Source organism: Drosophila ananassae, chromosome 2R (assembly GCF_017639315.1).
Source record: "Drosophila ananassae strain 14024-0371.13 chromosome 2R, ASM1763931v2, whole genome shotgun sequence".
In the NCBI taxonomy this organism is placed as follows: Eukaryota; Metazoa; Arthropoda; class Insecta; order Diptera; family Drosophilidae; genus Drosophila; species Drosophila ananassae.
In genome coordinates, this window is record NC_057928.1 from 18,521,488 (window position 1) to 18,544,353 (window position 22,866).

Sequence of the window (22,866 nt, forward strand, 5' to 3'; positions counted from 1 at the left end):
ACTAGAAATGTCAAATGTTGTGCCTCAACATGTGCGCCCTACACTGGACCAGGTTCAGAAGGGACCGAACGGAAAAAGGGAACAGGACATAACTGCACTAAACAAGACAGGACCTGGAGTAGCAGTCAGGGACATTTGTCTGGCTGTTGGCTCTTTTTTATGGATCGCCCGTTGCCATTACCAGCAGTAGAAAAAGTCACACTTGGAAAATATTACAATTTACTATTTTTTATTTGTATAACAATAGTACAAATATTTATTTGAATTTTGTTTTAAAATATTTCTATAATTCAAAAGAGTTCAATAATTCCAATTTATTTCGTCACTTAAAATTTATACATGCTTTGTTGAGCTTTGTAACTCCCATGTGCGGGGAGTTGGTCTCAGGAGTTTAAACTCTTCTAAAGGAATTATATGGCTTATTTTATTACAATTATAAACTGAAACTAATTAGTAGTTTTTGTTTCTCTGTAAGAGCAACAGTAGCTGGTAGTAGCTTCTTGGAAAGCACGCAACATCTACTCAAATTCAATCAGTTCGTGCAACTCGCGGCCACTTGGAAATGCTGTCTGTGGCTTGCTTCCTGCTCCTCGCCGCTCCTCTGCAATTTCATAAAAAAAATTCAAGGAGCGGGAAGGCGGCCCTGGGACTTCTTTACCATTCTACGGTTATTATTGAGTCATAAAATACAATTTAATGCCATTTAACAGGATGCACTTAACCGTTATCGCGAACAGGGTGTCTATTAGTCTGTTGACGCATTTAAGAAGGCAATTTCTCATCATAAATACAATATACGCGCCAGATATATCCGCCAGATACCCATATGCAGAGTATGTTTTATTGCCGACGTCGAATATTTATCGCACATATATATTTTACGGCCCTGGGAATGATTTATGTGCATCCTGTTGCGTGAGCGGGTATCCCTGCGAGGATATTCCAACAATTTCCTCATGTCCCCATTCCAATTGAGTTAAAGTTTTTTTTCTTTTATTTTGCTATCCTGCGCCTGACAATGTAACCAGTTTATGACGCTGCTAGCCATGTTTCCGGTCCGCCTCACATATGAATGCTTGCATCTTCACCTACAGGACTCGACTGGCGAGTGGCGCTTGTTTCCGAATCCTTCTTGAATTTGTTTTTAAAAATATACTCTCCAAAGAGAATCCTGCCTGTGACAGTCACATAAGCATCAGGTGAAATTTCAATCCCCCGCAAGCCAGGGCCCAAAACCCTAAATCCGCCAGGCTATGCGTGTTGTATCCTTTGTGTTGGGTTTATGGCACTCCAATTCGAGTGTATGTAGGGTTTACTTTTTCTATATATGCTTTTGGTGGGTTTGGGAGGTCAGGGCTCGTCACCAGAGTCAGCAAATTGAGTGTAAATATTCTTACGATTGTTTTGTTGCCACTACTGCTGCATCACGAGTTGTAAAAACAAAACTTTCGCGAGTTGCGTTAAAATGTCAGCCACGTCGCGGCTGCCGATTTATGTCGGTTTTCAGTAAACATTTTGCCACTAAAGCTGTTACACTTAAAACAAGGTTTTTTTTAGTCAAAAACTAAAAAATAATGTACCGAAAAACATAAAATATATATATGTATTTTTCATAATTCCATCCAACACAAAGAAAGTGTATTTTTATATTTCATAACTGAAAATTTTATTTCCAGCGTATATCCTTTGTCTTGCTGACCTGATCCTTTATATTTTTTGCTGGTTTTTTGGGCAAAACAGTTTGCACCACTGAGCGGCTGAAAATAATTAAGTTTCTGATTCATGTCGACACCAGCGAGAGAGACAAAGGCGGCGACTCAACTGCTCATCCTGGTGAAAGGGCAACGAGGTGCTGCCAAGGACATGCAGCTTGCAATTTGCCACTCTGGGCTTGGGTCCTTTCGGGCTCCATTTACGGCTTTTGCTCCTTTGCCGGCATTAAGCCAGCGATTTATGTTGCTTGAAAGGAGCGATAAACAAACAAACGGACCACAGGTCCTGCAATCCGAGTGCTTCTCGCCTTTGTTTATCCTGCGAACTCTCATGAATAAGCGCTTACTGGACCGGCCAGGACCGGCAGCCGTTTGCAGTTCCAGTTACGAATTACCAGAACACTCGCTGGGCAATTATGCGCTTCTCAAAAATAAATTAATGGCAGTGGGAAACCAGAGAGAAATAAACACCCGACCCTTCTGAAGGTGAATCCTTGTACTTTTTTAATTAATTAAACGGCACGAGTTGGCTGCAAGGGAGTCTTTGATAAGCTCCAGCTAACACGGACTAATTCTTTACGATCGTCGGGGGTCCGGTTGTAAAATATTTGTTTACTGCACTTCTAATTAGTGTCATTAGTAGCTATTAAAATGGCATAGCTAGGGAAAGATTAGTAGACTAATAGACTGCATAAAAATGTTCTAAATTGTTGCTCAGCATCTTCTGCAGTTGATTAATAGTAAATTGGTTATTGATTTCTATTTCAGCTTGATATTTATTATATTTTTTGAATAAAAGCAAGAGCCCCCACGGCGTATGAGCAATTTAATTGGCAGGCCAACAAATGTGGTTGCCTGCTTTCGGGCGCTGTTTTCATTTTGAGCGTTTCCCGCCCAACCATTTTAATGACTTTTAAAAATTGATGTTTCAATATGAACGAAGCAAAAATAACATAATTTATTATTTAATGCATTTCAGTTTTAATTTAATGCGCTCGGACGTCGAGAGAGAAAAGATGGATTTGATTGAATTAAAAAATGAGAGCTGCACGTGCATAAATTGAATCAGTTCCATGAAATGACCAGCCAGGTGAGTGAGTGGCTGGGCGACTGAATAATGCGTGAGTGCAAACAGGTGTCGCTGGGAGTGATGTGTTTATGCTTTGGCAACACATTTTCCCATTTACCGCTGGCAATTTATTTTAATTTCCCACAAAATGTCTGCTAATCATGGCATTTGCTCGTTTACATTATGCGCCGGGGCATTCAGTTTTTCCACATTCTTTTTTCCAGCTCTAGGAAATGGAAATTACAACATTCTACTGCTGCTGCTGCTGTTGCTGATTTTTGTAATGGCTGTTGCATGCATTAGTTGCATTCTGCATATTGCATGACTTGCCACACACACTGCACTGAGCTCTTTCGGAATTAGTGTGATTTAGTAGAATTTCATGTTTGTCATTCCTAATGAAGTCGAATGATATAAATGGGTGTTCTCATCGAAGGCAGATAATACACCGTCAGCTCTTTTAGGATGATCCAATCATGCGTTTAATATTCAAATATAAAATGTGCGTATTTACGTTAACTCATCCGGCCAAACGACACATTAAACGAGGCAGGAATAAAACTCGTATCCAACCAAATTGTTTACACAAAAATGAAAGGAATGAGTCGCTTTTTACGAGTCGCCTGCTAAAAAAAGGGGTAACACCTGCCAGGATGAGCGCTGGGGGTATATTAAACTTTAATTCCACAACAAAGCCGTAAAAAAGAGAACAGGAAGCACCCGACCAGGCCAAGACCAGGCCACATCAAACGCATTGCACTAAGCCAGGATGGCTTAAATTGTTAACAAAAATTTATATTTGTTTTTTGTAAAATACCTTTTAATATTTTTAGATGCTTTTGGTTCTCATATTTTATAACATGTATGTAGGTCCAGTTAAATTTTGAAGGTTGATAAAAATAGATCTTTGATGATTTTCCAGAGTTTGCTAAAAAAAACACGAAGTGTAATGAATTTTTGGTCACTGTTTGCTGAATGTCCTGATAGTCCTGGCTCTCATACACCCATAAGTCTGGTAAACCCTTTGGTATTGAAAAATGCCGCTCTGCAATGCAAAATATTTGAAAATAAAATATGGCCGCCGTCTGCTACGTTTTCGGCCAGGCCAAAAGCAAATATGAAACGACAGGGATGGCCAAACGACAATCTCGAAAAATGTTGCATAAATTTACCCCGAGAACAGAGCCTGGCAGTTGGCAGGGGCTTCGAGGAAGGGGTTTCAAAGGGGGGCCTTGGTCCTATGGACCAAGAACAACAAGCCAATTGGCTTGTCCCAGACTCTGACTTTGAGTGACGTTGAAGCGTGCCTTAAATTATGATTAAACAGGGGAATTAAATGGTTTGTGCTTAGCCTTAATGTCTACATTGTACACCAGCCCCCCATCTCCGTTCTCTGTCTGGCTGGAAAATTAATGAAAACTCACACAGTTTCAATTATGTTTCATATATTTTTTATTATTTTTTCCACCCCCTTTTTTGCTCTTTTGTTTGGACAATGACAAACTACTTGCATGTGCTGTGCCTTTTTGCCTTGTTTACTTTTCTTTCGGCTATGAAAATCATTATCTTCCCATTAATTTGTTTCGGTCCGGGAAATTTAATCAAAAATTAACTCGTTGTGTGTGTTTTTAATTTTTCAATTATTATGACTTTATGGCTGTTTGTCTTGGCAGCCGTTGCTCAAACACACACATTCTGTTTATATTTATACATTTTTTCTGTTTTGGCATATTAATGTAGACTCATTTCGGTTGTGTTTTTATCAAAAACCGCAGCCAGAAAAAAAAAAGTCAACAAACAAACAGGGAAGACACTACGAATAGAATAAAATAGTTGATTTTTTGTTATTCTTGTGTCTTTTTTGGTATTTACTGAGAAACACTAGAATGAGTGCTCCGAGCTAACAATTGTTACAACAAAAGGATAAACAATCATCGAACAGCAACGATAACTTTCGGGGAACACTCGAGAATTCGCTCATGGATTGCAACAAGGTTGTGGAGAAATGTTGTCAAGTTTCCTCAGTATTTTCACTGGGGAAAGAGCAACAAAGCACATGTGTACTTATGTTTGAAAAGACCAAGCTCTGGACTTACAAAGTTGTCACTGGGGAATGGTTAAGAGTGCAATTCTGAGGATTACGATTTAGTCGGGAGATTTTTGAGAACAACTTATTGAAGAATTAGGGCAATAGTGAAGAGAACATCTAGTTTTTTAAATATTTATTTACAGTCAGTTTTAGGTTTTTAATAACCAATATTTTATTTGGCCAAAGTATAAAATTTTAATACAGTTTTTTGTGAATATCTTAACTATTTCATTACCGATCGGAAAACAGCGCACCATTTATGAATCAGAGTTCCATCCCGCTATTATCTGCATCAAAAGATTGAAAAAATGAAGGGAAAAAAATTAGACCCATTTTTCGGCCAAAATCATGATGTTACCCCTTACAAAATTTTCGAAAATCGGGTCAGATTTTAGTAGGCTATGTTTTGATTGGGGTTAAAAGTACTGGAAGAGCAAAGTCCGGGAAGGTATAACATTTGCCGATCTTCAAAGTATTACCCGAGTTATGACTAAAATTCGAGCTTAAAAAACAGTCAATGTATCAGTGCTAATACCTTTTTTTCCAAAAAATTTCTTTGACGACCTCAATATATTCCTCAAACTCCCTGAGTTCAAGAACCTCTTTAATTTCCATTCCGATTTGGCAACATTGTTGGCTCTCTGCAGTTTGATTAGAAAACTCTTTGGCGAGACTGACTCGACTGCACTTGCCACTGCAGCTAGAGTTACATATTTGTCTACAAATTTTGTTCTTTTTTCATAGCGTGCCACTTGAGTAAACTCCCCAGGCCCCCTATCCGCCCCCTGGGAAAACCCTCCTCCGTTTTGGCCCGACACTGCAGACTGCGTTGTCGCCACTTTGTGCTCAAGCAAATAAACAGCCAAAGTGAATAAAGTGAATTTTTATCAGCTTCACAAGTAAATAGACAAGATATTCTCGGCAAACGCCCCCACCACCTTTTTACTACAGATTTTGTATTTTTGTTGTATTTTTTTGGCTCTCGTTTACTCAACTCTGTTTGGAAATTGAACATTTTAATGTTCTGCATATGAATGGATTTCAAGCTCGTTGTTGTTGGCCATTAAAACTAAACGAGACAGCAAGCGAGAGGGGTGAAAAGATTCTCAAAGAAAGCCAAATCAGCAAAATCCAATGCAAATATATATGCATATAATTATGTAGCAGTATCTGTACTTTAAAGAATTCGTACATGTGCGAGTTTTCAGCTATATCTTTGATTTCTTTCTTTCAGTATATACAACTGCTAGTTTTTGTGATTCATTCGGGGGTCTTACATTATGACACTAGGCTTAAATGGATTTTATGTGCGGCGCCTTATAAGGGGGCCAATAGTCATAGAAACCGTCAGATCAAGGTCGAAGTGTACGCCTAAAATGCAGTCCAAGACAAATTGGATTTTGCAATTTCAATTTGATTTTAAATCGCATTAAGTTAGATATTTGTTAAACACAGAAAAGAGCTCAAAACTAATTTACAACTAAATTGAAATTAAATTGACTTTGGAGAATGAAATGAAAAAATATTTCGACTCATTTAAAACTAATTACAATTGTAATAATTATCCAAAAAAATTATTCGAGTGCATATTTCTCACTATTTTTACAGTTTATGAACCATTTAACGATTTCCTTCATTTATTTTTATAATCTGTTTATGTTTTCATTTATAGTTTTTGGAATTTTATCTGCTCCAGCTATTGTTGCCCGGGAGCTTAAGTGATTTCTGGGCCAGACAAAACTGATTTATTTGTCCAAAAGTGGAGGCGGGAAAAAGTTTCGACTGCCAAAACCGCTGGCCAAGTCGCTTCTGGGAGAAAGTTTTCCCCAGTTGTAATTTTTCGGGTGTTTGGCTTTGTTTTGGTTTTACTTTTTTTCCTTTTTCTATTTTCTATTTTTTGTTTCATTTTCGATTGCGGTGCAGCCTTGGCAGCAATTTGACAGGCATAAACAAAAGCCACCTACATTCCCAGTCCCACAGAAGTAGGATTTGAAATTTAAAACAAAGTAAGAATTTTAGATTCTCTTCACAAATTTGACAGACAACTACTAATCAAAGAAACTAAAAAATTATCAATCATTAAATACAAAAAATTTAAATTAAAATTAAATGAGCATGAGAGTTGTTTTCGTCACTGAAATTTTACTTCCTTTTCTAAAGAGAGTATACAATAGCTAGGAGGAGAAATAAAATACTCAGTTTAGGGCCCCTGCAGCCACAAGTTGTGAGCCTGTGGCCAAAACTGGGCTACCATGTTTGAGCCTTCGCCAACAGCAGGGCATTGGTATTGGCCAACAGCAGTACCAGCAACTGTAACCAGAACAATTAGCGCAGTCAAAACTGCTGAGCCATAAGTTTCCATTGGCAACAAACACACAGACAAATGGAAACCAGGATACAAGGATACAAAGGCAGAACGAATGCTGTTGTCTGGGGAGCGGTGAGTGGAGCACCCTTTTGGCCCGCTCCTTTTTGGCAACAGAAACAGTTAGCAACTTGGCTAGAAACTGAAAACTTGGAAAGAGTCTAGTCAAGATGAAACTAAATTAAATGCGGCTGAGGAGACAATTATTCTGTCATTTATCTCATACGGCATAAAGTTACAAGACAAAAAGTTGTGCCCCCGCTTTGAACTCTCCTTTGAGCTGCTTAGCGACACGTGTCCTGTCGCCGTGTGTCCTGGCTGAGCTCAACTTTTTTTTTTGGCTAGCTTCAGTGTAAAGTATATTAAGTATACGCCACGATATTCCTCCCCGGTGGATACTTTACTTTTATTTACTTGTCGCTGGGCATATTAAATTTCTACCACCGATCCCCCCCAGGTCCCAGCCATTAGTCGGCAAAAGTTGAATGAAATTTACTTTCAAGGCCTTTTCCATCGAATAGCCCGCCTCGGGGGCCCGGCGCGAATTGAATTAAATTGTGTGATTGAAGCATAAATAAATTCATTAAATACTTTGAAGCGAAATCTCCTTCAAAAGAAGCAGACCAAGTGTTTAAGGCATTCGATTTGATTTTGATTCAACAGGTTTTCCGGCCCCTGCTCCACCCCCATTGCCCGGGGCAACCTTCGGCCGGAACTTGACCTTCTTCCCAGTGCGCCTTATTGATTCAATCACAAGAATAACTGCAGGATGTTTTGTAGTTTGCCTTTACATCTGCCCCTGGCCGTGCCACTCAATGCATCTTGTATCTGCTATCTTGGATCTGTATTTCAATGTCAAGGCTGTCTCCCAGCTGGCTCATTATGGATGGATTTCAATTGGACAATGATTGACAATGATTCGGATTGAAAAATGCAGTTTGCATTTCATTTTAAATAGCTTAAGGTTGAACCTTAAATTGGCTTGAAAAACTCCAGGAATACTATTCCCCACAATAGTTAATTTAAGCATATATTTTCCGGCCGACGGCAAACCTAATTTAGTCTTTTGTCTGACTTTCATCTAAGCTTGTGGATTAAATTAACGAACTATTAGTTTTCGCCCCGCCTCTTGACCCTCTTCCATTCAGACGTATCCTTTTGAAGGCACCTTTTTTGTGGGCCAACTTAATATGCATCACTCCCATCTGCCAGACCATACCAGACCAGGCCAGGCCAGGACCCAGTTAATTTCACCTTTTAGGGACTAATCCTGCAGACAGGCTTAATGCCCGCACATGCCAAAAACTCGGCAGCATAATGCGTCAAATTGCTAATTAAGAACTGCAGCAGTAGCAACTTTTTGCCACTGTTGGCCACGATTAGTGGCCATGTCATTAGGGTCCAGAAAAGAGGCAGACCCCAAATAAAGAAGCACACACAAAAAAGGGAATGAAACGCAAAAGGAGTGAGCTTGCGTGTTAAGACATGGCCAGGCGCACATTTGATTATGACAAACAGTCACACGTGTACATGTGTTAGTGGCCACACTACTCACTCACACAGACACAGACACATACACACACACTCATGTGCCAATTAGCCAAAGGCGTGTCCTGAAAGGCTGAAAAGTAGACTATGTTTTTTGTTTTGGTGGGAAAATGTGATGAAAAAGGTGACACCAGCGAAAGTACATATCGGTTTTATTTATACATTTATTTATTTATATTTTATTTCTTTTATTTTTAGCTAAAATATATATTAACTTCTCGGGGAACATCTAAACTTGTCTCATGTCACAAAAAACTAATTACCAGCTTAAAGATAGCGACTGCGAGCGGGCGAGCAATTAAAAATAGCCCACATGGAAGCTGCACACGCCTATTTTTAGGGTCAACTGCTGGGGTCAAGCACTCCACACGGCTAGACACCAGGTGGGTGGTGGCGGTGGCGGGAGGTGGAGCTGGGCATGACAAAGGTCTTGGCTCGTTCCTAATCATCCCCTAGATGGTAGCGTATTTAAAAGCACCAATTTATTTGCGTTGCTGTGCCCGCAAAACCCAAAATACGAAAATACGAAAGAGTTGCCTGCTGCGCAGAAAGTTTTTTGGGCAGCCCAGTGAGGCTGCAGTAATGCGAATTGATTTTCACCGGCTGCAGACATCGCGGATAGCCAACTTTTGTGGCATCCGCATCCGGATCCGGACCCGTACTCATATCCACAAAGCACATCTCATAACAAACAGCTATCTTTATGCACGGAAATGAATAAAATCTTTTTTAATAAATAAAAATGATTGAAAGGTTATTGTTTCTTTTTTCCCAAAAGTCTTCATTTTACTTGATAACTTCATTTTAATGCTAGTTTTTGAAATATTTCTCTCTCTGCATAAAGCACATCCATCTCCCAGCCAGCCTCGATTGCCGAAAACTTCCAATTCGAATTTTACGCCTAAATACTTGAGGAAATTGTTGATTTGATTTTGGCCGCGTGAAAACTTTTTAATTAATTGGCCCCGAGACCTGGCAGTTTCTCTATTTTCCAACGCTGTTGTTATTGCCGTTTTTATGTGCGTGTGGATCTTGATCTGGGAAATGGGTCTGCGGCCATTTGATTTTGGCCAAAACGTCAAACGTGACCCAAAAAAATGTTGGGCCATCTTTTCCGGAAACGGACGTGACAGTAATAGGTCATGCGAAGATTCCTTTCGATTTTTGGGTCCGGCCCAAATAAAAAACTTTGCTTTATTTGATTTTGATTTGATGTTTTTGTAAAGCCATAACTTTGAGTTCGCTTTTTTATGGCTTGACCACAAGGAGAAATTATTTTTATTGAATAAAAAAAACTATTTTATTAAATTTTCTTACCTAATTGATCGCCTTTTGATTGAGTCAGTTTTTCATTCCCAATTCAAAGATTTTTAGTTCTTTAGTTTATTTTCCATTTTAAGAAACTCACTTTGATTAAATAAGTCACTGATTCAGAAAATGTCAACCCCTTGTTGACAATCATCTTAAATGATAACAATATTAAATTAACAAACTATGGCCTAGTTTTTTAATCAACTTTAGAAAAATAAATATTACTGAAATGATTTATCATTACTTTGTTCAAAATTATACAAATTATATTTCAGAGAAACTTTGTTTATTCAACTTTCGAGTTTCGCCTTCTGTCAAGCCACAATTTCCGGCGGGAATCACTTCTTCGCAAATTCACTTTTCGGTTTGCCAACCTCCATCGCATCAGCGCGTAACTCAATTTGAAATTCTTTTCGATTAATTGAATTTCGACTAATTACGCACACTTAGCACCTTGGCGGCTTTTTAAATGACAACGAACAGGACGCAGGACGCGCGCGCAAATGAAGGACTTCCGAGCACTCTGGCTGGCCGAGTGACAATGCGGCGTATACGCAACTTCCTTCGCGTTCCATCGGCTACTGAACGGACGTTCGTTGCCGACAAATCGAAAAGCAGGCGGCAACGAGACTTTCCCAGCAGAAGCAACAAGCGCGCACGCCAACCGTCCAGGAGCGGATCTGCGCCCGCGCGCCATAAATCTCGAGATCCGTATGCTGGTGTTTACTCATGCTCCCCATTCCAGTGACATCATCATCCGGATTTGCACAGTGTTAGATGCGTAATTAAAATGTCTGCACAATTAAACACCGGAGATTTTTCTTTATCAACTTGACATATTTATCGCATGGACCGGAATCCATCCGAATTCGGGGCGACGTGGCGCTAAAATTTTAGCGCCAACCACCTGTTAACAGCGGGATGTTAAAATGGTGAGCTTTTATTAACAGAGCAACGGTCGAGAGTTTTAAAAAGCTATCCAATGTTAATTTTTGTTTTTATTCATAGGGCTATTATTAAAATTATTTCTATATTAAAACTATTATTTTATTAAAATATTACAGAAAATATATATATCATTTTTATTAAGCACATAACTTCACAATAAACTATCTCAGTTAACATTTGGAAATATAAGATTTAGCAGAATCCCAATTCTCAATAAAGCTTATAGCATTTAGAAGAGATAAACTAAAAACCGGTCTCTTTGACTGTTTCGCTGTTTATTCTCTTATAAAAAACTAGGGAACTGATAGAAGATAATAATTTATTCAGTTTTTTAAGTATTATAATCCTCTGATACCCTTATCGCCACGAATACTGACCTACATTAAATATTTTAGGTGGAAGGTAGTTAGAGTATGTTGATGTTTGAAGGTTGAAGAATTTAATTTTGCTAACCGAAATAAATGTAAATTAAATACTTTGAAAGAACAATTTTGTTGAGAAGCCCTTTTTAGAAAGTGTATAATGGATGACGAAATCGCGGATATGTTTAAATCAGCTGTGGGAGAACCTGAACAGAAATATGTATATATTAATAAAAAGAGAGAGTGAGAATCCACCCGGTTCATGTTTCTCAAAAACCTTTAAAAGGCGCTGAAATCTTCAATGCATTTTCAGTTGCACTTCAAGCCTCAATATCAATAGGTTTATGAATTGCTTTTTAAAATGATTAATTAAATGTTTTTTAAAGAGCTTGCCAATTGATAGAACTACTTCCTCTCAAGATAAGATTATTTTATTAAATAATACTAGTAAAAATGTATATTTTAGCTTTCCGTGAATTTTTGGAGGATTTTTAGGGACTTCTAAATAATTTGTAGGACCAGAGCCTTTCTAGAAGTCGTCTGATGCAACCAGAAGCACATGGAAATCAGCATTAGCAATCGAGAGACCGGGAGCTACACTGAGAGACATGGGCAGATGGAGAGGGTTGCCTGCTCGGAGAGCAACAGGTGGGAGAGCTGAGGCTATAAAAAGGCAAGCCTCGAGAGCTCCGAAGCAACAGTCAGCTAGATATTCGCAACGAGGCTACATTATTTGGATACTTAAATCAAATAAAATAACAGAACAATGTGCGGCATTTTTGCAATATTTTCCCGGGATGGAGAACCTATTCCCCCGCAATTTCTCAACGGCAGCAAGCACAGCCTTCGGGAACTGGCTTATAGGCAGAGTGGAAAACAACGGCATCGTGGTCCCGACTCCACAGGCGTCCATGTAATTCCCTCCGATGGGGTGGCCATGGTCCATGAACGCCTGCGAATTGTGGGCGTGGCCATGGGGGATCAGCCCTTCATCTCGGAGGACGGTAACCTGGTCCTGGTGGCCAACGGAGAAATCTACAACTACCTGGAACTGGCGGCGGATATCGCGAAGCGTCGTGGCACTTACAAGCCGAAGAGCGATTGCCATGTGATCCTCGAGCTCTATCAGGACTACGGTGCTGACCTTCTGCAGTACATAACCGGAATGTTTGCCTTCGCTCTGTACGATAGGAGGACCAAGGAGGTCCTGATTGCCAGGGATCCCTTCGGCATCATACCAATGTATGTGGGTGAGGATAAAGCGGGAAATCTCTGGGTATCCTCGGAGATGAAGTGCCTGGTCGATACCTGTCCCAAAGTGGAAACCTTCACGCCTGGCGAAGCACGATTCGGAAAGGTTGGTGAACTGAAGACATGTTGGACGTTCCAGCAGCCATGGATCAAGGAAGTGCCCAACCAGCCCTGCAACCTGGCCCTGCTCCGCTCCATTTTTGAGTCGGCGGTGCGAAGCCATCTCCATTGCGATGTGCACTTTGGTGCCCTTCTTTCCGGCGGTGTGGACTCCAGCTTGGTTGCTTCGATAGCCACCAAGATTATGCGGGAACGGGATCCAAACTACAGGCTGAAAACCTTCTCGGTGGGTCTGCGGGATGCCCCGGACTTCAAGGCTGCGCGCCACGTGGCCAAGTACATCGATAGCGACCACAAGGAGATCATCTTCGAGATTGACGAGGCGCTGGACGGGATCAGGGATATCGTGTACCATCTGGAAACCTACGACGTCACCACTGTGCGGTGCAGTCTGCCCATGTTGCTGCTGGCCAGGTACATCAAGAGCACTGGTATCAAGATGATCCTGTCGGGCGAGGGTGCCGATGAGATCTTCGGAGGATACCTCTATTTCCACAAGGCTCCCAACTACAAGGACTTCCACGAGGAGCTGGTGAAAAGGGTTCAACAGCTACACCTATCAGACTGCCTACGGGCCAACAAAGTGGCCATGGCCAAGGGGGTGGAGCTGAGGGTGCCCTTCCTGGACACAGGATTCGTCAACCATGTGATGCAGATCAGACCGGAGGATAAGATTCCTGGACCTCTCAACCAGTACGGCGGAGAGCAGCAGAAGCGTCTGGAAAAGTTCATCCTGCGAGCTGCCTTTGCGGACAACTATCTGCCGGACGATGTCCTGTGGCGGCAGAAGGAGCAGTTCTCGGACGGTGTGGGCTACGACTGGATCGACAGTATCCGACGGGTGGCCACCGGTCATGTGACCGACGAGGAGTTTGCAGGAGCAGCTCTCCGGTTTCCATTCAACACTCCAACCACCAAGGAGGCGTACTATTATCGCAGCATTTTCGCCGAGCAGTTTCCCGGGGAATCGGCTGCCCGGACCGTTGTGAGGTGGGTGCCACGGCTCGATTGGGGCTGCCCAGAGGATCCTTCCGGCAGGGCCCAGGCTGTCCACCAGGTTCACAAAGACTGAAAATTCCCGAAATTTTGTTAATAGCTTAACGTTTAGTTTAGTCAGGCCGAATATTTGCCGATCCATGCACAAATAAATTACTTTATTTACTTGGTAATCAACTTGACACCTCTCGATTTCTCAATTAATGATTTATTGATTCAGCTTCATCTGATAAGTTACTGTGTGATGGGTATATTTATTCTGCCATATGGGTTCGATTACAGACACGTGCCCGTCCACTTGGCAACTTAGTAAGTATGTAATTCTGGTTACTAGCCGCAATATTTCATTTAAAAGGCTATTTAAATAGAACCGTCAATCAAGACAATTTACGCTGCGATCCACAGTAGCTATTCGTAAATGCAAAACATACCCATTCGTAACTTAAGGTATTTCAAATTTTAAACTTTTAAAACTTGGTTTTAAAACTTTTTCTTTAAAAATGTATATTTTTGAAAATAGAAAACCGTTATTTTATAATGAAAGACCGGATTTATATAATTTACAAGTAATCGAAACAAGTTTGTCAAAAAGATTAAAAACAAACCACTTTACTCTTTTTTAAACAACTTGAACTTTAGTCCAAGCTTATAAATTAAAAAACGTTCAAATTATGATATAATACACCAATATTAGAAAATCGATAAATCCAGAGTAAAATCTAACTAATTCGAATTATATTTCATATACATTTCAGCTATTATTTATATATATTAATTTATTGGTATTTTTAAATTATTTTTTAATTATTAAATTAAAATATCGATAACATTAAATATGTCACATCGATAAAAACAAAAGAACTTTTCCAACACTAAATATACCAAAAAAGTGTGGTATTATTTCTGCTGCGCCATGCAGCCACACTGTTTTCATTTTTTTCGCAACGCAACGGATTGGCAAAATCGCTGCTGATTAAGAAAAACTGTATAACCATCTAAGCAAGAGTGGCGAGAAAGCAGAACCCATGCCCTGGCTGAACAAAATGTGATGTTTGCCGGGCTAACCGACCGCTCGGCGACCGTAAAAACAAGTGCAAAATCTCCAGATCTCTGGCGTCACCGCGACAAATCGAGAGAAACAAAAAAAAAAGTGAGCGCTGAGCTGACGCGAGCAGCGCTGCCGAGGAATTCGTGCGCTGTTGTTGCTGTTGCTCGGCAATAACGGTAGAGTGAGGGAGCGACCCCAACAATAACAACAACAACAAATGACAAAGTGAAACTGACTGCGTTGGCCCCAAATAACAAATACAAAAACAACAACCATATAGCAATAGGAGAGCAAGAAGGCGAAGAAGAAGAGGAAGAGCAAACTGTGATCTCTGCTTAAAATCGACAAAAAAAAAAAAATAAAAAGTAAAAAGGGGCAATTGTTCAATTGGCTGTGTTTGTAAAATAAATTTAGTCAACGGGGAAGGTGTATTTGCGGGATTTGCCAAGACATTCTGCTGCACTCGGCTGGAAAATCAATTCTGGAGATTGCCAAAGGGCAACAACAAGCAGCAGTTGTTATTCGAGAAACGGTACGCGGGCGGGGGCCCAGCCCATAACAATCTTCGCCAAGAGGAGGCGGAGGCGGAGGAAGAAGAAGAAGAGCACCAGAGCAGCGCAGCCGGATTTGCAAATAGGTATGCCAATGTGTGTGTGTGTGTGTGTGTGTGTGTGTGTGAGTGTGTGTTCTCTCGTAGGTGTGAGTGCGTATCTCAAAGATACGAAAAGTCCAATACAAATAGTTTTTAAAAAAAGATACGTGAAGGTGCTTCCGTTTCACTCTCCTCTCGCGCTCTCTCTCTCTCTCTCTCTCTCTCTGTCTCGAGTGTGACATTTAACAAATGCCGGCAATAAAAAAAAAACAAAAAGAAATATTTGATTTGATTCTCATTATTCGCTCGATGATCGTGCAGCTGTTGGCAAACATTCAGTTTTAGGTTAAGATACGCCCTCCACCACCCACCCACCCACCCAACAATTTTTGATTAAAATGCCCCCACTATCTTATCGGGGGAAACACATTCCAAAACAAAACAGCCCTGAAACATCAAATACTAGCCGGAAAGCGATCCGAATAGTTAATGGAATCATGAGAAGTAGTTACGAAAGCGTGTAGCGATGGCCTTTAGAGTCAGAAGTTCGGTTTGTTGATGTTTTTTTTTTTTTTTATTTTATTTTATTTTATAAATAGAAAATTGCGTATGCAAATGCTAATTGGTCGGGGGAGAGCCGCTCTGGGGGCTCTCTTCCGAGTTCCACCTCCGAGTTCTCGCTCTCAACAAGTCGCTGTTGTTGCTTGGCAATTGTTGCCATTTAGCTATATTATCTCATACCATATATACCAGTGCCTCGCAACGCACGCAAATTGCTGAATTGTGACGCCAGAGTCTCCAAAAAATAGTCACAATTTCAATATGAATCCATATTCATATTCCATATTCATCCACAGATCCACGGATGAGTTTCCTGTCTCAGCTCCTCTGGTCTCGCACATGCCACCCACTTTCATCCCCCCAACCCACCTCCAAAACTGTCTGAAACCGAGACGTCGTCACGCTCTCGGCTCTCGGCGAGATGATTCACGTTTCACGTAACAACGCCCCACCATCTGGATGCCTGGTCCTCCTCCTCTACCGCCACCGGAGTATCCGGGTGTCCATGCCCATCCCCACCCGCATGCTAGTTCACCTACTTTCCACCTACCACCAGCTACGCTCTCCCCCGCCGACTCCCTTTCTAGCTCCGGCCTCTCAGTGACTTCACTCTGAAATTGCCTCACTTGCCACAGAAATTGTTGACTGTTGTCTGGTGGCCAGTGCGCATGCCACAGACCTGTGACTCTGTGAAGGCCTGAAGTGAGATGGAAATCAAGGGATTTGGCGGGAACACATTCTATTAGTCACTGGCTCTTTTATTTTGGCGACAAATGTTATCTTAGTTTCTATGAATTCTTGTTTAAAAAAACAAATAAAATGGATTGGTAATCCCATCTTGCGATGTTATTAGTAACTATTGTTGATATGTTTACTCCAAGATTCGCTTTAAAATGAGTTCCATCGAAGAAAAGGCTTAGAATGTCATCGAGTTTCAGTCTCCATCCAAGACCAACTAAAGTTGGTAAAACCATGCCAAGAGGCCCTATCCCTTGATTTCCCAAAGAAAATTCTCTAAACTCTAAACAGAAAAAAAACTTGAATCGCTTTAGCCTTGGACTTGATACTTCATAGACCCGGTGAGAGTCGTTCCCCTCAACCCTCAATGTTTTTTGTAACGTAGACGTAACAACATCCAAACTACCAAACAAAAAAAAAACTGTTTTTTTCCGTGCGCGCCACACAAGTGAAGTAATTCCAGTAAATTTATTTTCATCCTGTCCTGGCCCAGTCATCAATTTTCGATTCCAACAGTATCTCGCTACGGGCCGGTCCTTTGAAATTTTAATTTAATTTCGCCGCAAAGTGCTGCAGTTGAACTAATCCTGAATTCTCGTTTCCCCATTTCAGTTGCTGCTGCATTAAAGAGAGAATAAAAAAAGAACGATGGCCTACCGCAAACCTAGTGACCTGGACGGATTCATCCAGCAGATGCCCAAGGCGGACATGCGCGTCAAGGTGCAGCTGGCCGAGGACCTGGTGACATTCCTGAGCGACGACACCAACTCGATCGTCTGCACGGACATGGGCTTCCTCATCGACGGCCTGATGCCCTGGCTGACTGGTAGCCATTTCAAGATCGCCCAAAAGTCCCTGGAGGCCTTCTCCGAGCTGATCAAGCGTCTGGGCAGCGACTTCAATGCGTATACCGCCACAGTGCTGCCGCATGTGATCGATCGGCTGGGCGACAGTCGGGATACAGTCCGCGAAAAGGCGCAGCTGCTGCTCAGGGACCTCATGGAGCACCGTGTCCTGCCGCCACAGGCACTCGTTGACAAACTCGCAACCACATGTTTCAAGCACAAGAACGCAAAAGTGCGAGAAGAGTTTCTGCAAACGATAGTCAACACTCTGCACGAATATGGGACGCAACAGCTTAGTGTGCGAGTGTACATCCCGCCCGTTTGCGCGCTCCTCGGCGACCCGACTGTCAACGTGCGAGAGGCGGCTATCCAGACGCTTGTGGAGATCTACAAGCATGTGGGCGACCGCCTGCGGCCGGACCTGCGCCGCATGGAGGACATGCAGGCCTCCAAGCTGGCCCTGCTGGAGATCAAGTTCGATCAGGTGAAGAAGGACGGCCTCCTGCTCCCCTCCGCGCTGAAGAACACCAACGGTAATGGCAATGGCAACGGCCATGGCCTGGATGAGGCGGACAACATTGGTGTGAAGGAGCGTCCCAGCCGGATCATCAAGAGGCCACTGCACTCGTCTGCCTCCTCGTCGGTGCGCTCCAAGCCAAGCACCAACGATGTGGCCGGCGATGCGGGCGCAGTCACCATGGAGATCTTCGAGGCGAGCTTCGAGTTGGTGCCGCAGCTGAGCATCTTCCACGCCAAGGACATGGACGACATCTACAAACAGATACTTGTGATCATCAGCGACAAGAACGCCGACTGGGAGAAGCGAGTGGATGCGCTGAAGAAGATCCGGGCTCTCCTGATCCTCCAGTACCACGTGCAGCCGCAGTTCGTAGCCGTGCAGCTGAAGGAGCTGTCGCTGAGCTTTCTGGACATCCTCAAGGAGGAGCTGCGCTCGCAGGTGATCCGCGAGGCGTGCATCACCATTGCCTACATGTCCAAGACGCTGAGAAATAAGTTCGACACCTTCGCCTTCGGCATCCTCGAGCAGCTGATCAACCTGATCCAGAACAGCGCCAAGGTCATAGCTTCTGCCTCCACGCTGGCCCTGAAGTATATCATTAAGTACACCCACTCCCCCAAGCTGCTGAAGATCTACACGGACACCCTGCAGCAGTCCAAGTCGAAGGACATCCGGGCGGCTCTCTGCGAGCTGATGGTGTTGCTGTTCGAGGAGTGGCAGACCAAAGCGCTGGAACGGCACGCCACCGTGCTGAAGGACACGTTGAAGAAGTCCATTGGCGACGCGGACAGCGAGGCCCGGCGGCATTCCCGGTGTGCCTACTGGATCTTCAGGCGACACTTCCCAGAGCTGGCGGATCAAATCTATGGCACTCTGGACATAGCGGCGCAGCGGGCCCTGGAGCGGGAGCGAGAAGGTGGCGGCAGTGGCAGCAGTTGCGGGACATCGGTGGAGTCACGGCGCACAGTGTCGCGGATCGGCAGGGCACCAGGCACACTGCAGAAGCCTGCGGCCAGCGTGAGATCCATTTCGGCAGTGGACACGGCAGCAGCCCAGCGGGCCAAGGCCCGGGCGCAGTACACAATGTACTCCCGACAGAAGAAGCCTCTCTTGCAGAGCAACTCCTCACAAGGCTCCTCCCAAGGAGCGGCAGCAGCGTCATCCGGGTCGCTTCCCAGACCACGCCTGAACTCGAACAGTGGCAGCACACCGGCCACCACACCGGGAACGGTTACTCCCCGCACCAGGGGCCGGGCCGGGGTGTCCCAGTCCCAGCCGGGATCGCGATCTACCTCGCCAAGCACAAAGCTGCGGGATCAGTATGGCGTTGGAGGTGTCTATTATCGCGGAGCTACCGGTGCCATTCCCAAGAAGGCCTCCGGAATACCAAGAAGCACGGCCAGCTCGAGAGAAACAAGTCCCACGCGTTTAGGAGCCGGTGGCGGCCTCATGAAGCGGAGTATGTACTCGACGGGAGCGGGCGCACGCAGGACGCCGGAGAGAAATAACCCGGTAAGACCGTCGGCAGCAGCGCGCCTTCTGGCACAATCGCGTGAGGCGGAAAACGTACTGGGACACGGCGAGGATGGACAGGGTGACTACGCATCCGGTGACTATATGCGGACAGGCGGGATGCGGATGGGTAGGAAGCTGTTGGGACGCGACGAGTCGGATGACATCGATTCGGAAGCCAGTTCAGTCTGCTCGGAGCGCTCCTTCGACTCGAGCTACACCCGGAACAAGTCCAACTACTCGCTCAGCGGCAGTCACACCCGCTTGGACTGGAGCATCCAGAGGGCACCACTGGACGACATCGAAACGATCATAGTGTACTGCGCCAGCACCCACTGGTCGGAGCGAAAGGACGGGCTGATCAGCCTCACCCAGTACTTGGCCGACGGCAAGGAGCTCACCCAGCAGCAGCTGCAGTGCGTCCTCGACATGTTCCGCAAGATGTTCATGGACACCCACACCAAGGTGTACTCCCTGTTCCTCGACACCGTCACGGAGCTCATTCTGGTCCATGCCCCCGAGCTGCACGACTGGCTCTTCATCCTGCTGACCCGTCTCTTCAACAAGCTGGGCACCGACCTTCTCAACTCGATGCACAGCAAGATCTGGAAGACTCTCCAGGTCGTACACGAATACTTCCCCACACAGCTGCAGCTCAAGGAGCTGTTCCGCATCATATCGGACTCGACACAAACGCCAACTACTAAGACACGGATTGCCATCCTGCGGTTCCTCACGGACCTGGCCAACACCTACTGCAAGAGCAGCGACTTCCCCAGCGACCAAAGCGTGGCCTGCGAGCGGACCGTCTTGAAGCTGGCCCAGCTGGCGGCCGACCAGAAGTCCATGGAGCTGCGCTCCCAGGCGAGGAGCTGCCTGGTGGCACTGTACAACCTCAACACTCCACAGATGACACGGCTACTGGCCAACCTGCCCAAGGGCTATCAGGACTCTGCCCGCTCCTGCATCCAGTCGCACATGCGCCGACAGAGCCAGAGCGGAAACTCTGGTGCCAACTCGCCAAGCAGCTCGCCGCTGAGCAGCAGCAGCCCCAAGCCGCTGCAGAGCCCCTCGGTGGGCCCGTTCGCCTCGCTCCAGAGCCACCACCAGCTCAGTCTGAGCTCCACTAGTCCCCGTTCGCGCCAGTCCTCCGTCGAGCAGGACTGCTCCATGCTGGAGCTGGACGGCAGCATTATCCAGCACATCCAGAAGACCTCCGAGGAGATCCGCACGGTCTTCGGCGGTCAGTACCAGATGGCCCCCAACGGCTTCAACGGGCATCTGCAGTACCACGATCAGGGGCAGCAGGACTCGTGCGCCTCCTTGTCTTCCAACTCCAAGACGCAATCTTCGGCCAACACCACCCAGTCGAACACGCCCGAGTCGGCCACCATGCGCCTGGACAATCTGGAGCGTGATCCACGCACTGGACACCTGGGATCGTCGGGAAAATCACCCCAGCCGACTGGCGAAGGAAAGCACATGCTGGTGAGCTATGCTGGCAACGGGGAGGTCATCCTGCCCGGCGATCTTACCGAGAGCGAGGTTGTGAGGGTGTCGCTGACCCTGACCAAGGACCAGCCGGTGGAGCTGCTGCAGACGGCGCTGACCAACCTGGGCATATGCATCAAGGGCGGGAGCTGCGAGCTGCCCAACAAGCAGTTCCGCTCGATTATGCGGATGCTGCTGAACATCCTGGAGGCGGAGAGCACCGATGTGGTGATTGCCGGGCTGAATGTGCTCGGGAAGATAATGCGCAGTGCCAAGATGCGCCACAACTGGCTGCACTTCCTCGAACTGATCTTGTTGAAGATCATCCAGTGCTATCAGCACAGCAAGGAGGCGCTGCGCGAGATCGACTCGATGATACCGCGAATAGCGCCCGCACTCCCCCTCGATCTGTCGATTAACATTGTTAATCCGGTGATTGCCACGGGCGAGTTCCCCACGAACCTATGCGCCATCAAGATTCTACTGGAGCTGACCGAGAACCATGGCTCCGACATCACGGAGACCCACCTGGACATCGTGTTCCCCAACCTGGCCAGGTCGGCGGACGACACCCAGTCGATGGTCCGCAAGGCGGCCGTCTTCTGCATCGTCAAGCTGTACATCGTCCTCGGCGAGGATAAGGTGAAGCCGAAGCTGACGGCGCTCAATCCCAGCAAGGTGCGCCTTCTGAATGTCTACATCGAGAAGCAGCGCAACACCATTGGCGGAAGCGGAGGCGGAGGCGGCAGCTGCGGCGGTGGCAACTCCACCAAGAACTCGTCGGCGGCTTCGTCCTCATGATTGCGGGCGGAGTACCTTCATCACAACAAATAAGACACTAAGACGTCCTTCGAACGGTTTCCGAAGGACGCTGGGGGGGCGATGAACACTTCACCCAGATGCCGGATGTAAAACATTAACTAATTATTATTTATAACTAATTATTACCGAAGATCCGACACGATCACGATAACGATAACGATACCGATAACGCTACTGATCTGTAACAGTTTCACGCGACTATATATATATGTAATGCGGCGCAGAGAAACGGAACAAACTATATGTAACATGTACGGCGCTAAGCGACAAGCAACAAGCCAGCAAGCCAGCAGTGTGTACTAAAATCTTAAATTGTAGCCAACTCCTCCGCACCCCCATCACCTTACAAATTAAAGACCCCAAAAATGGGAGATAATCCCCCAAAATCGCTCAGTTATATGTGTTGTATTCTGACCCGCCCCCCGACCTATTGAGCCAGCTTCTGAGCCTTTGTTTAGTTCGTAAGAGACTCTATCGCTTTTGTGAAAGGATAACTTTTGTATTTTAGTTCCAGCCACCTGTCGTATCCTGATTTCTCTTTTCCGCTCAACTAAATTCTAACTACTATTATACGATTACTGTTCGCTCCTCTTACAACTGAACTATTTTTGTAATTAATTTAAAAAACACAAAAACCCACACAAATGATATAAAAACAAAACAATAAACACTTCTAGGTTATGTAATAATATTTATAAATTAATTAAACAAATAAAACAGTTAAACAAACAACAGTCCCAAAAATACAATATATGTAAACAACCAGTTAGCATTTTATTTACCAACATTCTCTTCTAATCATTTACCTTTTTCCGATTTATTTCATAAAATTCAAACTTTCAAATATTTATGTACACATTGGACTTAATTATACTAAATACTTGTTATTCTTTAATTTCTCCTTTTTTTTTTTTTGTTTTTTAAAGGGAGAGAAAGATTTTTATTTTTTTGAAAAGGGTTTTTGGC

At 44.4% G+C, this 22,866-nt stretch overlaps 3 protein-coding genes across 3 annotated transcripts in view; 2 read left to right on the forward strand and 1 right to left on the reverse strand.

Annotated features, from left to right (window-relative positions):
- The window catches only part of LOC6493061 (adenylyl cyclase 78C), a 30,404-nt gene extending 19,703 nt beyond the window's left edge, over nucleotides 1-10,701 (reverse strand). Inside the window, exons 1-2 of the mRNA XM_044715012.1 lie at nucleotides 10,339-10,701; nucleotides 10,101-10,245 (exon numbers count right to left, since the gene is read on the reverse strand). The gene's annotated coding sequence lies outside the window, so the exon portion shown is untranslated. The remainder of the gene's footprint in view (nucleotides 1-10,100; nucleotides 10,246-10,338) is intronic.
- A 1,008-nt stretch (nucleotides 10,702-11,709) lies between these two features.
- LOC6506930 (probable asparagine synthetase [glutamine-hydrolyzing]) lies at nucleotides 11,710-13,953 on the forward strand. Its single transcript, XM_001956933.4, has one exon. It carries the CDS (start codon nucleotides 12,171-12,173, stop codon nucleotides 13,845-13,847), a length of 1,677 nt encoding a protein of 558 aa, XP_001956969.1. The 5' UTR covers nucleotides 11,710-12,170; the 3' UTR covers nucleotides 13,848-13,953.
- A 693-nt stretch (nucleotides 13,954-14,646) lies between these two features.
- On the forward strand, nucleotides 14,647-22,288 carry LOC6506931 (CLIP-associating protein). Its single transcript, XM_001956932.4, has 2 exons — nucleotides 14,647-15,456; nucleotides 17,323-22,288. The coding sequence occupies exon 2, from the start codon at nucleotides 17,359-17,361 to the stop codon at nucleotides 21,877-21,879; it is 4,521 nt and encodes a 1,506-aa protein (XP_001956968.1). The 5' UTR covers nucleotides 14,647-15,456; nucleotides 17,323-17,358; the 3' UTR covers nucleotides 21,880-22,288.
- Nucleotides 22,289-22,866: the final 578 nt, after the last annotated feature.